Source organism: Gymnoscopelus microlampas (assembly GCF_963454915.1).
Source record: "Gymnoscopelus microlampas genome assembly, contig: SCAFFOLD_118, whole genome shotgun sequence".
Lineage (NCBI taxonomy): Eukaryota > Metazoa > Chordata > Actinopteri > Myctophiformes > Myctophidae > Gymnoscopelus > Gymnoscopelus microlampas.
This window is the reverse complement of record NW_028155870.1, coordinates 22,501-37,500: the sequence shown is the minus strand read 5'-3', so window position 1 is coordinate 37,500 and position 15,000 is coordinate 22,501. Positions and strand designations below refer to the sequence as shown.

Sequence of the window (15,000 nt, the reverse complement as noted above, 5' to 3'; positions counted from 1 at the left end):
ATGAACACATTTGGTCAGTTTGAGCTTTAATTTATATGTTGTCAATATGGCTGCAGTCATAAATAATGTATGGTATTACATTTTCCCTCAGATTTATTGATTTATAGATCTATAGTTGTGGGGATGATTGCAAAGAAAAATCGGAGAAAAAGCCCACAATGTATCTTATGTATCATTTTAATAAACTAAATACAATATAAACAGACACATGCACACTCCAAGACTTGCCAAAAACTTCAACTTTAGGGCTATACAAATTAACATAGTGGTATGCATTCAAGTAACATAACAAAAGATAGACTACTTAGTGACAAATAGAGTAAAGGCGGAGTTGAGGTTGCCTACAAAAGGTTCATTTTGACCTCTATGGTGCTGTCTTGCCTGCTTCTAAAGCCAATGATACTATGGTACAATGCTATTCACTGTCACTGTTGTCATGTGTTGCACTGATCCTGCTGCATCGTGTCTCCAGTCCCTGGCAACGGCATCCTAAGTAGCATGGAATTGCCTTCTTTGCACGGGAACAGTTTTTCTGGCAGCCTTTGATACAGCTGCATGATATTGCCTTGTTCATTGACACAGGCCAGGCTGGCTCGGTAGATGCAAGGGGGACTGCATTACTAGCACTCAGAGACCATCCATACTCTGTGAAAGAAGGAATATCCGGCTTGGCGATATGTGCACATTTATCTATTATGGTTGCTAGAACAGCTCTTCTCAGGTGCAGGTCAAAGGCATTCTCTGTCGGGGGCAGCAGCTTTAAGAGGGTTGATCTATTATTGAGGAACTTGTACACTCTAAGCTTACTCAGGTCAAAATCCTCCTGGTGGTCCGCTTTGGATGTATATACAGCAATTGTGAGGTCTCGTGCCTGATTGATGGACGTCATCTGAGGGAATCATAAGAGTTTTCACCAAACTCCTCAAGTGCAGAGATCCAGACGCATGATGGCCTTGAACCATGCCTTCTTCCCAGTGAAGAAGGGATAGCTGGTGGTACAGTATCTCTGCCACTTAAACTATGGATAAAGGGCAGGGCACGACACTGTGCGAGCCCCAGTGCTGATACCATTTGATGGATAGGAAGGTATGAATTTTGCTCTGTTCTCACCCACAGCTCTGGAAGGCATCTGAGATGGGTTGCTGCATAGTAAAGGCACATGATGATGATGTCTGTGTCATTGGCATGGATGACAACTCTGTCAACTTTGTCATTCTGGACACTGTACAGGGTGTGGAGTATTATTCTTGTATCAGCCTCCTGTTGTGTGGATTCTAGTGCAGGGACATCTTCAATAGACCCCTCCTTGATCACCACACTCCTTGTCTCTTCTTTAAACCCCCCACCCAGGTAAAGATGTGTTGGACCAAGGGCCGACTTAAGTTTCACATTTTCACACCATTCGTCACAGAGGAAACTCAATAGGTTTGCCTTGTTAGCTGACACAGCAGAAAACTCCTGAGGATCTGGAGCTGTGTAATGCATACTGACTTCATATTCTTTGGTAGGTTTTGGTCAAGCATACAGTATCTGTGTTCTTGCTCAGCTGTCTTAAGAATAGGTCCACTGTACCGGTCAAACTCTGTGCCAGCAGGCACATCATTCAACAGCAGACGTTGGTATCGTTCAGCGATTGTTCCAAATGCTTCACCTTTCAGGAACGACCAATGGCGCATGGCATACATGGCATCAATAACTACCGCTGTTTTTATGTCTTCTGTAGGCAGGTCAGGGATGCATGCAACTTTGGTCTCCTCTTTCAGGACCTTAACAAGGCTTGCCTTGGTACCTGTTCTCATCCTGCCATCTTCATGGAAGAGGGAAGGGGGGAAGTCACTGCACTCGTGGTTGCCTATAAAGTCAACAAGGTTGAGTTCTCCACCACTGGCTATGATTTGGGTCATGCACAGGAGGGCAGTAATTTCATTGCTCTTGCAGGTGCTGTGGTTTTCCCCTTAGATTTTTTAGATTTTGTGTTTTGAGTGTAGAAAGTGTTAAGCTTCATTATGCTTGTCTTCTTCTGTTCACTGGACAGTGACTCACACAGTGCCTTCAGACCCAGTTCTTTCACACTCATCAAGTCGTCCTTGACTGTGGAATCAGCACACTGTCCTGTAGATATGTTGATCATGGATGATGTGCTCACTGTAAATGGGTTAGTCTCCACTGCTGCCTTGACTACCATCTCTGCATCCCGGATTACACGACTCTGACCAGACTCATGGTGTGGGTCTGCCATATTGACAACATATAAATTAAAGCTCAAACTGACCAAATGTGTTCATATTACTTAAAAAGCAGACTTTTTGCCATAACAGTCAGCTGTCACTGTAAAAGTCATAGTAAAACTAATTTTCGCGTGGCGTCCATCTTGTAAATATGCAAATGAAAGGTCCAGACACACCCAATCATAAAGATAAGTATTCCATTGAGTTTCTCATGCTCTGAAACCATGAAATAGACACCAAGTTTTTATTTCTAGCCCATCTGGTTCAAAAGTTATTGCCAAAGCTATTTTCTGATAATATTGAGGCGGCCATATTGGATTTCCAGCAGCAAGGTGACGGGGTTGTCCATATAGGTTGTGATCCTACTGGTTCATAGATATTATTTCTGGTGGCCAACCTTTTATGGCAGGGCAAATGCAGCATACCCCCCTTTGCCCCCTGGGTATAAGTTTTTACTCTACTGGATGTCGGCCATCTTGAATTTCGGAGTCAAAACGAGGTCTTACAATTAAAATTGTGTCAGATTTGGAATCCTCATGGTTGACTTGTATGGAAAAGTGCCTTCATACATGATTCTAGGTCATTCAGATCAAAAGTTAATTTTTAGAGATGGCGCCGGGCGCCATTTTGAATTTGGCTGTCTAGCAAAAAATTCCGGGATTTTTGGGAGGGACCTGGGGGCTAAATCTTTTCTAAAGGGTCCATAGAGGTCAAATCAATCGTCAAGACGTACTTGCCAAAGGATGGTCACAGAACCTCACTTTCGGACCCTACTATGCCTCGAGTCTGCCTCAGTCGTCTGTCTGATTTATGGCTCGTTTAAGTAACAGATCGAAGTTCACAACGTGAACCAAATGGACCCTTACAGGTCATTTTACATAATTCAAGGGTGCTGAATCTGAAAAACATGGTACCCAAGCATGTTAACCCTCTAATTTGCATAACAAAAAGGCTGCCAAGTTTGTACTGTTTCTTCAATAACAAAGCAAGCAAAACTGACAAATAAAATGTATATATGTGTGTTCTGTGGAATGTGTGTAAGGTATTTGTAATGTAATTAGTGGTAAGCTTACTCCTAAATATGCAAATTGGAGGCCACCATTTCAGAAAACGGTTTAGTACTGAAAGGGGTCCATATGCTTATTTTATTTTATTTTCTACTTATGTGTATATTTGGCATCCTTAGGACATCTAAAATACAAATGTAGATGATCCAATGTAAAAATCCTGGGAAAAGTATATTTGGTCCCTGATGACCAAAAATATATTGAAGTCAATTGAGTGAGATTCCATAAATAGACTATCATGGGGATTTCTGCCTTGTATAACTCACCCCCAAAATGAGTTAGAGCCACAGAACTGGTACTGACATCTGGGTTTGGTCCCCTTGAAATCGGGGATGTGAGAACCAAGACGGTGAGTGGTTCCTGGGCCGTGTTATAGGAGGCAGAAGTCCCCTAAAATATGGTGCTCCATAGACTTAAAGAGGTGTTTCACTTTAAAACACCAAAATACAAGATTTGTGTTAAAATGTTCCAAAATGATTTTATTTTTACCAGGTTTGAAAATAGCAGATCTGCAAGCTCACAACGTGTCGCATTGCAATGCATTGTGAGCTTGTAGATCGGCTAATTGTCAAACAGTCAATTTATAATGTGGTTAAACTGATTCTGATTAACTAATTTATCTGAGAACCCCTTGGATCGCCCTCAAGGACCCCTGGGGGTGAACATAAGCCGAATTCCGAGACCCCAAACTTTCACACTCGCTCATTCTCCAATCTCCTCGCGTCCTCCACTCGCACCTAAGCCCATAAATCCAGCGGCTTGTTGCGGTCCTTTAACATGTAGTTACTTTATCAGCTGAAGCTATAATTCAGCATTATGAAAATGTGTCCGATACAGCAATGCTTTTTAGTTAAATGTGTGTGTGTGTGTGTGTGTGTGTGTGTGTGTGTGTGTGTGTGTGTGTGTGTGTGTGTGTGTGTGCGTGTGCGTGTGTGTGTGCGTGTGTGTGCGTGCGTGTGTGTGTTGGGGCAGGGAGTGGGCGGGGGAGGGGGCGTGGCTGCGGCCAGTGTTTTCAGCATGGTTTTGGGTTTCAAGCATTGTTTGTGTGGCCACATGTGGAGGAGGCCACGTTACGCTCGCGTCACGGGAGAAGGAAAATAACTTGTACACGTGATGCAGAAGTCTTCCGCGAGGAGACGTGAAACTCTGCCTAGAGAAATCCATATGGCCAGATGGGGACCGGGGGCACTATTTCTTCAACATTTAACTCTGAAATCATGACTGCTTCAACCTACCTGCAGACTAGATAGGGAGCGAATATCAGGCAAGATTATCCTCCATTATGAAGTTCAAAGATCCAATCTCAAGCCTCCCAATTTGCTCACAGACTATGTGGGCCATACCAGTCATTTTGAGACGTATTTATCTGGATGATGAACACTATACAGTCCAAGTGGACTGGCACGGTGGGAGTCGCGCACGACCGAGAGAGAGACAGTTTAGAAGGAGAAAGACGTGTAAGGGGTATGTCACTATCCGCTCTATTCTGGGGCGAGTTTGCTTAAACCGCTAATTCCTGATTTAGGACTAGGCAAGAGGTGTTCCCCCGCAAAATTCGGTATTCTCTGCCACCTCCCTCACCCGCCAAACACCTGAGCTACCCCGTACATTATGTATAGGTGTGGTTTGGGCGTTACATTGATAAAACCAATCACCGTGCCAGAAGCCATTGCCTTTAAGAGAAGACTGCGCTAGCCGTCATCCCCGATCCAATATGTGCTCTAGCCTATCTCCCTGTCTGCACTGTTGCCTGGTCTGATTATTATAAGCCACATTGGGCTGGCTTTCCTTCATTTTTATTTTATTTTATCCAAATACATTTTTATATTAATTTGTAGCCTATTGTGTTCACAATAACTTGTCATATTAGACAGATCCGGAATAGTAAAGCCATTTGAAATATTTATACTATTGGTACACACGGCTGCTCCCAAATAATTCATTACATCATGTTGCAACAACGCTCCTACAGGCAGCCATGGACCTCCCGATGGTCGACCACAGGGGTGGGCGGTGGTACACAGACATACAGTAGCACATAGGTATAATAAATTGGCCAGTTTTAGGAAAGGTCAATATGTACTCACGTTGGCTGTTATTGTTCTATTTCCACCATTCTAATGGATTCCAGGGGTGTGTAAAGTAGCTCCATAGTTTCCTCTGAAGTGACGCAGTTAAAGTTAAATTACATCCATATTGTCCCCGTTATCTTTCATCATCCTCCTTTGTTCAGTAATCCCGAACAGAGCTACACTTTAAGTTTACATCAATCATAGCCTCTCAAACCCAGATACATTGCTGCGATGCGTATGTGCGTCGCCTACCTACCCAAAATAACAGACATACAAGATATCAACGCGCTGCGTCATGTCGTGTCGACAGCTTACATATCTGTTATTTTGGGCAGCATAAACAATGAGGCGCGAACGAGCAGCGCATGAATGAAACACTAAACCAAAAACATTACATTACGTGGTCAACAACATACTAGACATGTAACTTGCTTGGAGCTTTTAATGCAGTGGTTCTCAACCTGTGGGTCGAGACCACAATGGAGCTCCCAACGCCTGGCAAGCTTGTAGATCTGCTATTTTCACAATATTTATCTGTGGAACCGAGTCAAACAAAATGGGGGGGTCCCCAGTTCAAATATGGTTATTTTGGGGGGTAAACATGAACGTAGCGTTTATGTGCAGATATGAAAAGAATATAATATATATAATATATAATATAATATTCACCCCCAGCATGGGTTTAACGAGACAGCAGCCAAAATGAAAATCACACTAGATGATCCGATCATCTTATAAAAAATGTAAGTGCTTAAGATTTTAGCTCAAACCCAACGGGACCCGACCCGGCCCGTCGGCACCAGCTGGGCTGGGTCGACGTTTTTTTTTTATCCAAATAAATTCATATATTAATTCATTTGTAGCGTATTGTGTTCACAATAAGCAACCTGTCATATTCAGATCCCCAAGAGTATATGAAAGCCATTTAAAATATTTAATACTATTCTTACACAGCTGCTAAGCAGCTAATAATCACCATATAGCGCAAAAGTAGGTCAAATCAATCAATCAGCCAGCTGTTTTCTGTCACTGCGTAGCACTCTTTAAAGTTTAAACCAACATGACATATAGAATGGATCTTCAGACAAATTGGATTATTTCTTCAAATGACAAGAGCAGGCAGCGGGCAGTACGAGGTAACATTGGATGTCAATTCAATTCAATTTTATTATAGTGTCAAATCACAACAAGTTGTCTCAAGACACTTTACATGTAGAGAAGAGACCCAACAATCAAGCAGCATTTTTTGCGACAGTGGCAACGAAAAACTCCCTGTGGAGTTTCTCCATGCAACTCTTTCCCATCAAACAAAGTAATCCAATCTTATCTTACTTAACCATATTTTGTACTGCTTATTTTGCTTGTTAAAAGCATGATTTTATTAAGACATGACAGCAATATGGAAAAAAAACGAAAATATCTCAATTTAAAATATATTTCATAGAATAACCGAATATATTTAAAAAAAATGGTTATAGGGCCAGTGTATTTATTTATATAGCTTATTTGCTCCATGCTGTTTTTTAAATAAAATGTAGACTGTTGGAAATAGGGTAGAATGACTCCTGTTAACGAATTACCAAGATGTAATGAGAAAAAAGCCTTCTTTAGAAAATTGACTGACGGGCTGGTCTGGCCCTAATTTCCCAATTATTAGTCGAGCCAGGCTGAAATATTTAGGGGCTATGCAAGCTAGTTTGAAGTGCTCATGTGGCCTATATATTATAGTCGCTTCTTTTTGTTTTCATAGACCTGTGGTTGCTTATTTCTAGCCAAGGCTGGCAACACGGCTCATGGTCCAACGCACAAAGCCATTGCAGTGTCTGCGTGCACTTGGCGGGTGCTTTTAGATTCCACTACCCCCCCCCCCCCCCCCAAGCCGTACCCATGTGTGTCTGCAGAATAGCAACGTGGGGGATATAGCAACAACACGCCCACGGGCACTCCCCAACGCGCAAATAACGGTGTCGGCATAATGGGTGACGGGTAGAGCGGGTGCTAGAATAACATATTGGGGCAGCGCAGCTCCATTTTCGTATTTAACAGGTTTAGGGTAGGGTTTAGGCTGGCGGAAGTGCCACGGAATAGGGCCCTAAGTGTCTGTGTTTGCTCCGGTACATCGTTGTAGAGTTGTTTCCTTCTTTCCAGCTTTTTTGTTTTTTTTTGCTCATGCCGTCGGATATACTTTCCCATATGACAGACAACACTTATGGATGTGTAAATATGTGGATACCTTGTTTGTAATGAAAAAACACTCCCCCTCATGCATTGTAAGGATAATATCTGTCACCAGAACCAAGTGTATTTATATCTAACATGGTTTAAAGGGAGTTTGAAGTTACAATGGGTTCATACAGGAGGGGGCGTGTCTTTTAAAATGAATATCAAATATCAAAAAATGAAAAAAAAAAAAAAAAGTAAAATGGCCCAAGACGTGTGTTTTAAAATGAAATACCCCTATTAGAGAATGAGAGGACTTTTGACATGTCACGTGACGACCAGTCGAAACAACCTGTTGTGGGTGCACTGGACCACTGAGTCTTGTTGTGGCAAGAACACGACAGTCTCTACAACGTGTCTTGTCTTCGCAGACATATCAGAACCAACACACGTTGAACAGGCTCCGTTGTTTACAGCTGCGTCCGCATGGGATCAAAGCATGTTGAGGTGCTGCGTTTGAGGTTCTTTGGCAAGCCAGGAATCTTAATACAATGTAGTGTGTGGTGACTGGCTATTTTCAAAGAAATCTTGTGAAAAAAGGGACACATTTTACATATTTTTTAAACATTTTAACAACATAGATTTGGTACGGGGGTCCCTGTCACAAAACTTTTCAGATGGGAATACGCAGACAATTACTTATTCATTTACGGATCCTTGACATGAAAATGTTTGAGAAACAATGGTTCACAACATTTAGGAAGCAAGCGCAAATAAGCAACTACACTTTAAAAACAAGCACTGCCAATATTTACGATTTTCTTGTTTTTCTCGTCGATAGCAGGCTGAGCCATGCAGAGAAAAACGAGAAATCTCGTCAATGGCAGGAAATTAAGTATACCTGGTTCTCACCTTAGCACCTCCTCCACCACCGCAGCACCACCCACCTGTCCTAGTCCCTCCTCCTCCTCATGCCCACACCTGTTGTGTTATGATAATGAGGGGGAGGGTTTGTTTTTACTATGTCACTAAAGCGCTGTTTTTCTATTGGCATGTTTGACCCTCAAGGTTTCAGCCTCCAGGTAGAAACTCAAAATAGTCAGAGAAGACATAAAACACCATATAATACCATGAAGTTCTATCAACCTCATAGACACATGTAAAACAGAAAAAGTTCAAAACCATGGCACCACCTCTTTAAGCAACAGACATATAGTTGGCTGTCCCCAGGTATGGACTAGTTCTCAACAGAAGATTCAAGTTTGGTGACCATCAATGTTCTGGAATTTATCCTGGATTGCTTTTCATCTGTTGATTGATTGGTTCAAGGGTTTCCACTGGGAAGGAGTTCACATTCCAAAGCATGTCTCATAATGGCTCTTTATCACAAAGTTGACAAAAATCATAACAAGATAATAATAATAATTAAAAATAACAATTTAAGCTACATTTACAACTTAGCTGTAAAGAGTATACTGATCCTCACCACACTTAATTTACAAACATCAGGGGCTGAATAGAAAAGAAGGCAAGTCGATTATTGATAAAGAATATATAGGTTTTATTTTAAAATACAGAATAATTGATTACAGGAACTTTTGAAATATCAGCAATATTTCCATTCCTAAATTCTAAAATACTTTGAAGTATACTCTATAATAATATATCTAAAGTCCAGGATTCCAGGGTTCCAGGATAAATATAAATATATTGCATCCAGGAGAAACTATTGTCTACAGTCTGTATGCCTTGAGCGTCGAAAAGTCCATGATCATCTTAAAGGTCCTGTGGAGACTTTGGTAAGAAAGGTTTTCTGTTAATAAACATCGGCTTGAAATCTCTGGGGTTTTTAAAAATGTATTATAGCGTCTTGTAGAATGTTCAAGAAAGCATATTCCAGTAAGAAATGCAAAATGTTCTGCCTTCTGTCATTTCACTTTCGATTGGTATAGTGCCCAGGCAAAGAGGAGATAGCCAATGAATAGGAAAGGACATTTGATGTTAACGGTGTAATTCGATTGGATATTCTACAGGTTTTTGATAAGGGCTATTTGTCCACTGTTCATACGCAAAAGGTCTATTGTACATGTATGTATTTCCAGACATCAGGATGTAACAGGGAGTACGTGGTACAGATGTCTTCTTATAATGATATATTTGCTAGCGGTGAGGAAGCCAAAGGGACATGGACCTCTCTCAGAACAGCTCATGGTATATGTACCATAACTCCCTCTTTTCCAATAGACTGTGTTGAAGATATGGTCTGGGTTTAGAGCAAACTGGAGTGAAGAGACGAGGTCTAAGCAATTGCGGTTCTGTGAACCTCCATGTGTCAGGGGGAGCAGCGAGTAAAATGGCTTTTTTGCAGGCATCCTCTTGCTTCTCATGACAGCACATCTGCACCCGTTGCCCAAACAAAACGCTCAAAGCCCTACTGTGTGTGGGTCACATCTCTTGTTAAGGCCCATAGACTCATTTATTTACATTTTGCTGTAGCTATTTCAACAGCAGGTAATGCAGGAAACCCCTTGACATGGGGCTCCCTACCTATAAACATACTGCAGTTTACACACTCCACTTAACATTGTCCATGACCTTCATCAGGTGTCTGAAAAAACAAAAGTCAGACACATGATTCCACTTCATGAATTAAAACATAAAAGGCATTTGTCAAATATTTGTGTCCTGGGGTCGAACTCAAAACATCATGTGTTTAATCTCTGAAACAGTCAATGTGTGTGCATGCCATAGCCAGGCACCCCGTTGAAGTGTCCTTGAGCAAGGCATTGCACCAGTCAATGCTCTTTTACTTTGAAGTTGCTCTGGATGATCATGTCATAAAAAAGATAACAGTTAAATGTAATGATCCAACTTCAGTGTCAACTCAAGTACATTGGTACAGTTTTACATCAACCCAAGTTCCTCAGAGAGGAATGGGTCGGTTTTACGTAGAATGGATATCAGTTTTAAACTTGCAGCAGTTCCTTTGCTCCTCACTGTGTCGATGACAACACGTGCCTTTTCATGTTTCACTTGGTCTGCGTGGGCCTTATCATACTCTTCTTTGATAATCACGTTCTTCTCTAAAAGTCTGTCCAGGACACCGTTGAGGACAGAATCTGAAACGCTGTTGATGAATCTGCTCCGCACAGACAACAGTCTGGCTTCTGTTGGAAGAGTCATCGTGCGTTGAACGTGTTTTTTTCTTGAAGCAGGAGCTGAAAGGTTTACACAGCGTTTCCATGCACAGTCAGAGGTGTTACCGTGTCTTAGAACCAATGTAACAAGCTTAAACCTGCCCTTTAACATTACATCAAATGTTTCGATGTAATTGTGATAGGATGATTCATCAACTTCAAATGGTGCCATATCAGGTTGAATTATGATGGAATCTTCTTGAGGGGGAGAGGAGAGGGTGTATTCTTGATTTGGGATTAGTTTACAGGGAGGGTTTTCAATGTAAATCTCTTCTCCAACTAGCTTCCTCCGTCTCTTCTGCACTTCATCCAGCACAACGTTCCCAGGCAGCAGCAATACTTTCAGGGTTGATATGGGGTCATCATCATCATCATCATCATCATCATCATCATCATTACCATCAATTGGTGGTGCATAAAACAGTGACACCAATGCCTGGACAGGACAGGGCTGGACAGGACTGGGCTGGGCAGGACTGGGCTGGACAGGACTGGGCCAGAACAACTTATCCATGATGATACCAAATAAAGATAATCCAGTTACATTTATGATAACATGAGTTTCTGTGATCATATGGGGTTTGATCAGCTCAAAGACATCATCATCCATCACATGGAGAACAGACAAGGATTTGCCTCCACCCATGGAGAGGATCTCACAATGTGGAAAGTGTAACTGACACACAGACCCCTGAAAACCTTTGATGTCAAACAGTGGTCCTGCAGGCCTCTGGTCAAGCTGGGATAGAAACCTTCGGTGCCAAGGGACTGTCCTGTAAGTCACATCTCCCTCTGTCTCCATCTTAAACACCAGGTCGGTCACGCTGCATTGGAACAGTCCTGCTTGGGTGCAGTGGAACCTGTAGCTTTCCTTGTTTTCCACAACAATGATATCAGGTGTAATTTTCTGTGTTTTGTCCAATAGTGTAACATCATCTACGCTGTGGGACCGCTTAGCTCTGAAACTTGTCTTGTTCTCTAAACATGGAATTTGGCTCAGTGAGGGTAAGCTGTGAGAACGAGGCAGAGAGATGGATTCTTCTATCCTCAAACCACTGAAGCATGAACTTAGATCAGTTTCATCTTGGAGTTCCAATGAGTGATGCACAGAGGACAGTGACTCTGTAACAGGATGGTCTGTGGTTGACACATCACAGGCTGTGTCACATGACATAATTTCTTCTGGGGAATGTTGGAAGGACTCAGATTTGTCCTGAGGCATGTCTGAAGCATGCTTCAGTCTTCTGTCTTCTTCTACATCTAACTCTTTCTTCTCATCTGGAGTGTCTTCCATCTCACCGGGCTCTACGCCTTCTGCTGTAGAGGAGGGTGGTGTGAGACTTCCTTGAGGAGTAACAATTCCCTAAAAAAAAGCAAGTTATGGGGGGGATTTGTTATTGTGATTTGTTATGTGTTAATGGAAAGGAATGGTATTAGCCTGTATAAGCTTTTGGCACCCTTGTTTGGATCACACCCATCTTCAACTTGGCCTTATGAGCTACACACCAGTAAACACATGCGTGCGTGTGTGCGTGCACAAACAAACTTGTTTAGTTTGTTTGTTTGTTTGTCTGTTGGTTGTTAATTGTTTTTGATGTAAAGTGTTCTTGGGTTTGTGAAAGACGCTATATAACTTCAATTATTATTATTAGCAAACGATTGGAAGAAAAAAAAAGTTAAAACAAATAAAAATAATAACTAACAAACTAGAAACAAATTTTCTTACACATTTTAAGTGTGCCTGCAGCTCGCTAAGTCTGTGCAACCTTGTGTTCGATAGGTAGGGTCAAATAAATGAATGACCACTTCCGGAAGTGAACAGATCCACTTCCGGGTTGCACCACTGAACTCCACACCCCTAAGAGAGGGTGCATCCACACATGAGATGCAAGTTGACGCTAATTGTCGCAAGCCCTTGTTCCGGCCACTTCTGTTCGTTACTCAAGGAAAACTGGAACCCGGATAATGCGCTTCAGACGCGCATCGGGACGGTATTTCTGTTTTTCCTATAACATGGGAGTGGATGGGACTTCCGATGACTTGTATCTTGTGTGTGGATGCACCCAGAGTGTGTGGGTGAAGTGTAAAGGCAATCAGACAAACCAAGAAGGCAGTAAAAAAAAAACGGAAGTGGTATTTTTCTTTTTTAATTGGAGGTCTGTGGGACCACCCACCAAGTTTGAGACATGTAGTATGCTGGGAACTGGAGTGTTGGCTCTTTAAAGCCCAGCAAATAGGAAGACAGAGGGGGCAGGGCTTAAGCAATTACAGCTCGTCTCTATTGATAAAAGTCCACAAACCAAGTTTCAAGATGGTAGCACGCTGCGAACTAGAGTTATGGCTGTTTAAAGCCCAGCCAATAGGAAGAAAGAGGGGGCGGGGCGGGAGTAGGGGGCCGAAGTTTGCGGGAATATTATTAAATAAATAAAATAAATATATATTATTATTAGGTATGACGGATTAGTGTTTTGCCATTGGCATGGCAGGCAAACTTTCGGCTGTTTTCGGTGAAGAGGTTTGGTGTGCAGGGGCCAAAGGTCAAGTTCACAAAGTATTGAGGATTTTAAGTGGTTAAATGTCTGAAAACACACATTAACATGAATCCAATGTGTAGTGGTGGGGGGTCCTTGCTTCATCTCTCACTCAGCTAAGGGGTTATTATGGCCTGAAAGAAAAACGTTGAAGACCCCTGTAACTACAGCGTTACCTGTGTGCTGCGTGGCTCTTTCGTCGGGCGGGGCAGAAAGGGGAAATGGCAGCGGGGGACCCCTCTGGCTATGTCCATCGAACCATAGGAGTAGCCTGCCAGCAGGGGGGGGCAAAGAAAATATATGAACATCTGTTTTTATATATTATGCAACATTTATCATATATGTGACATATACGAAATTGGCCGCCTGCATGTATGTCTCTATAAATATACAAATATATCCATATATGTGGCATATATCTGGACATAGAAGATACATATATTTCCTATATATATCCACATATATGCACATATATGAACCTGAATATGGCATACATGCAGCATATATTCCGCATATACTTGCCATATATTTGTAAACAAATATATACAATAAATAAATACAAACGTTAAAAATAAAATAATAATAATAAATAAAAAACGGCCGGCCAATTGCCCTATAGGCCATAGGGCCGGCAATAGGGCCGGCAATAGGGGTAGGGCAATTGCCCCACCCCCTATAGAATCGCTTATGCCTCGAACTGCTCCTGTAAACGCTCATGACTGCAACAGACGGTAAACACAAAGTACACACTGTTAACTACACACATACTGTACGTACATGACTGATGCTGCCTGCCTGTCTGCCTGCCTGTCTGCCTGTCTGCCTGCCTGCCTGCCTGTCTGTCTGTCTGTCTGTCTGTCTGTCTGTCTGTCTGTCTGTCTGTCTGTGTGTCTTTATGTCTGTCTTAGGGTGAATAAAAACAGTTAATTTGCAGGATAGCAGGACATCTTTTGCGGGGGAGGAGGGGGGGACAATAGTAATAATTAACATTTCTGAGCCAATAATCAGATATACCGGTGTCCGCCACTTTAGGGCAGTGATTCTCCACCTGGGGGTCACATGATTTGGAGGGGGGGGGGGGGGGGGGGGGGTTGCAAAAGTCGGCCTCCTGGTGGTGCTATAATAGGGCAATATTGAAAAGGCGCAGGGCGCGGCATTTGTTCCTCAACGTAGTGCAAATGTGCGTGGAAAAAATGGACGGACAGGGTGCAAAACATACTCTCTCACCATGCCCTGGCGGAGATAAAAAGACCATTATCAAAAGTAACAACAAACTATACCATAAAAACTGGTCAAACATTGGCCAAATAGAGCACCGAAATCTGACGTAATTTACGCATCCTACCCGGTTTGCGTTGTTGTCCCCCATTCTGAATTCCCATTTAACACATCGTGTGCTAGAGGTTTATTAAAATAGGGTACGTTCAGTGCCAGCATATCTTCCATCCACTTAAGTTGATATGTTTCGTGCTGTCGAAGCCCTGACACGGAAGTGCATGTAAACAAAGCGTGCGCACGAGACGGCGGAGGGTCCCGACTAACGGGAACAATAATATTTCTAACGCGATCCTCCATTGCAGAGTGATCACCGATCGAAAACGGCTCACTTCCACTACGTTAAAAAGAAATGGAGATGTTAAGCTTTTAGTCAAGGAGTTAACATTGGAGCGGCCGACCGGAAATATTTTTGACATGGATCGACATCCGGCTTCTCCTTCTCAGAGACTCCTTGGATGATCCCAAAG

At 42.4% G+C, this 15,000-nt stretch overlaps 1 protein-coding gene across 1 annotated transcript; it reads right to left on the bottom strand.

Moving 5' to 3' along the window:
• Positions 1 to 9,142: 9,142 nt before the first annotated feature.
• LOC311041195 (uncharacterized protein) lies at positions 9,143 to 12,082 on the bottom strand. The gene is made up of 2 exons (XM_084086100.1): positions 11,892 to 12,082; positions 9,143 to 11,861 (listed from the first exon to the last, which is right to left on the bottom strand). Exons 1-2 carry the CDS (start codon positions 12,016 to 12,018, stop codon positions 10,432 to 10,434), a joined length of 1,557 nt encoding a protein of 518 aa, XP_083942226.1. The 5' UTR covers positions 12,019 to 12,082; the 3' UTR covers positions 9,143 to 10,431.
• Between the last annotated feature and the right edge of the window lie 2,918 nt (positions 12,083 to 15,000).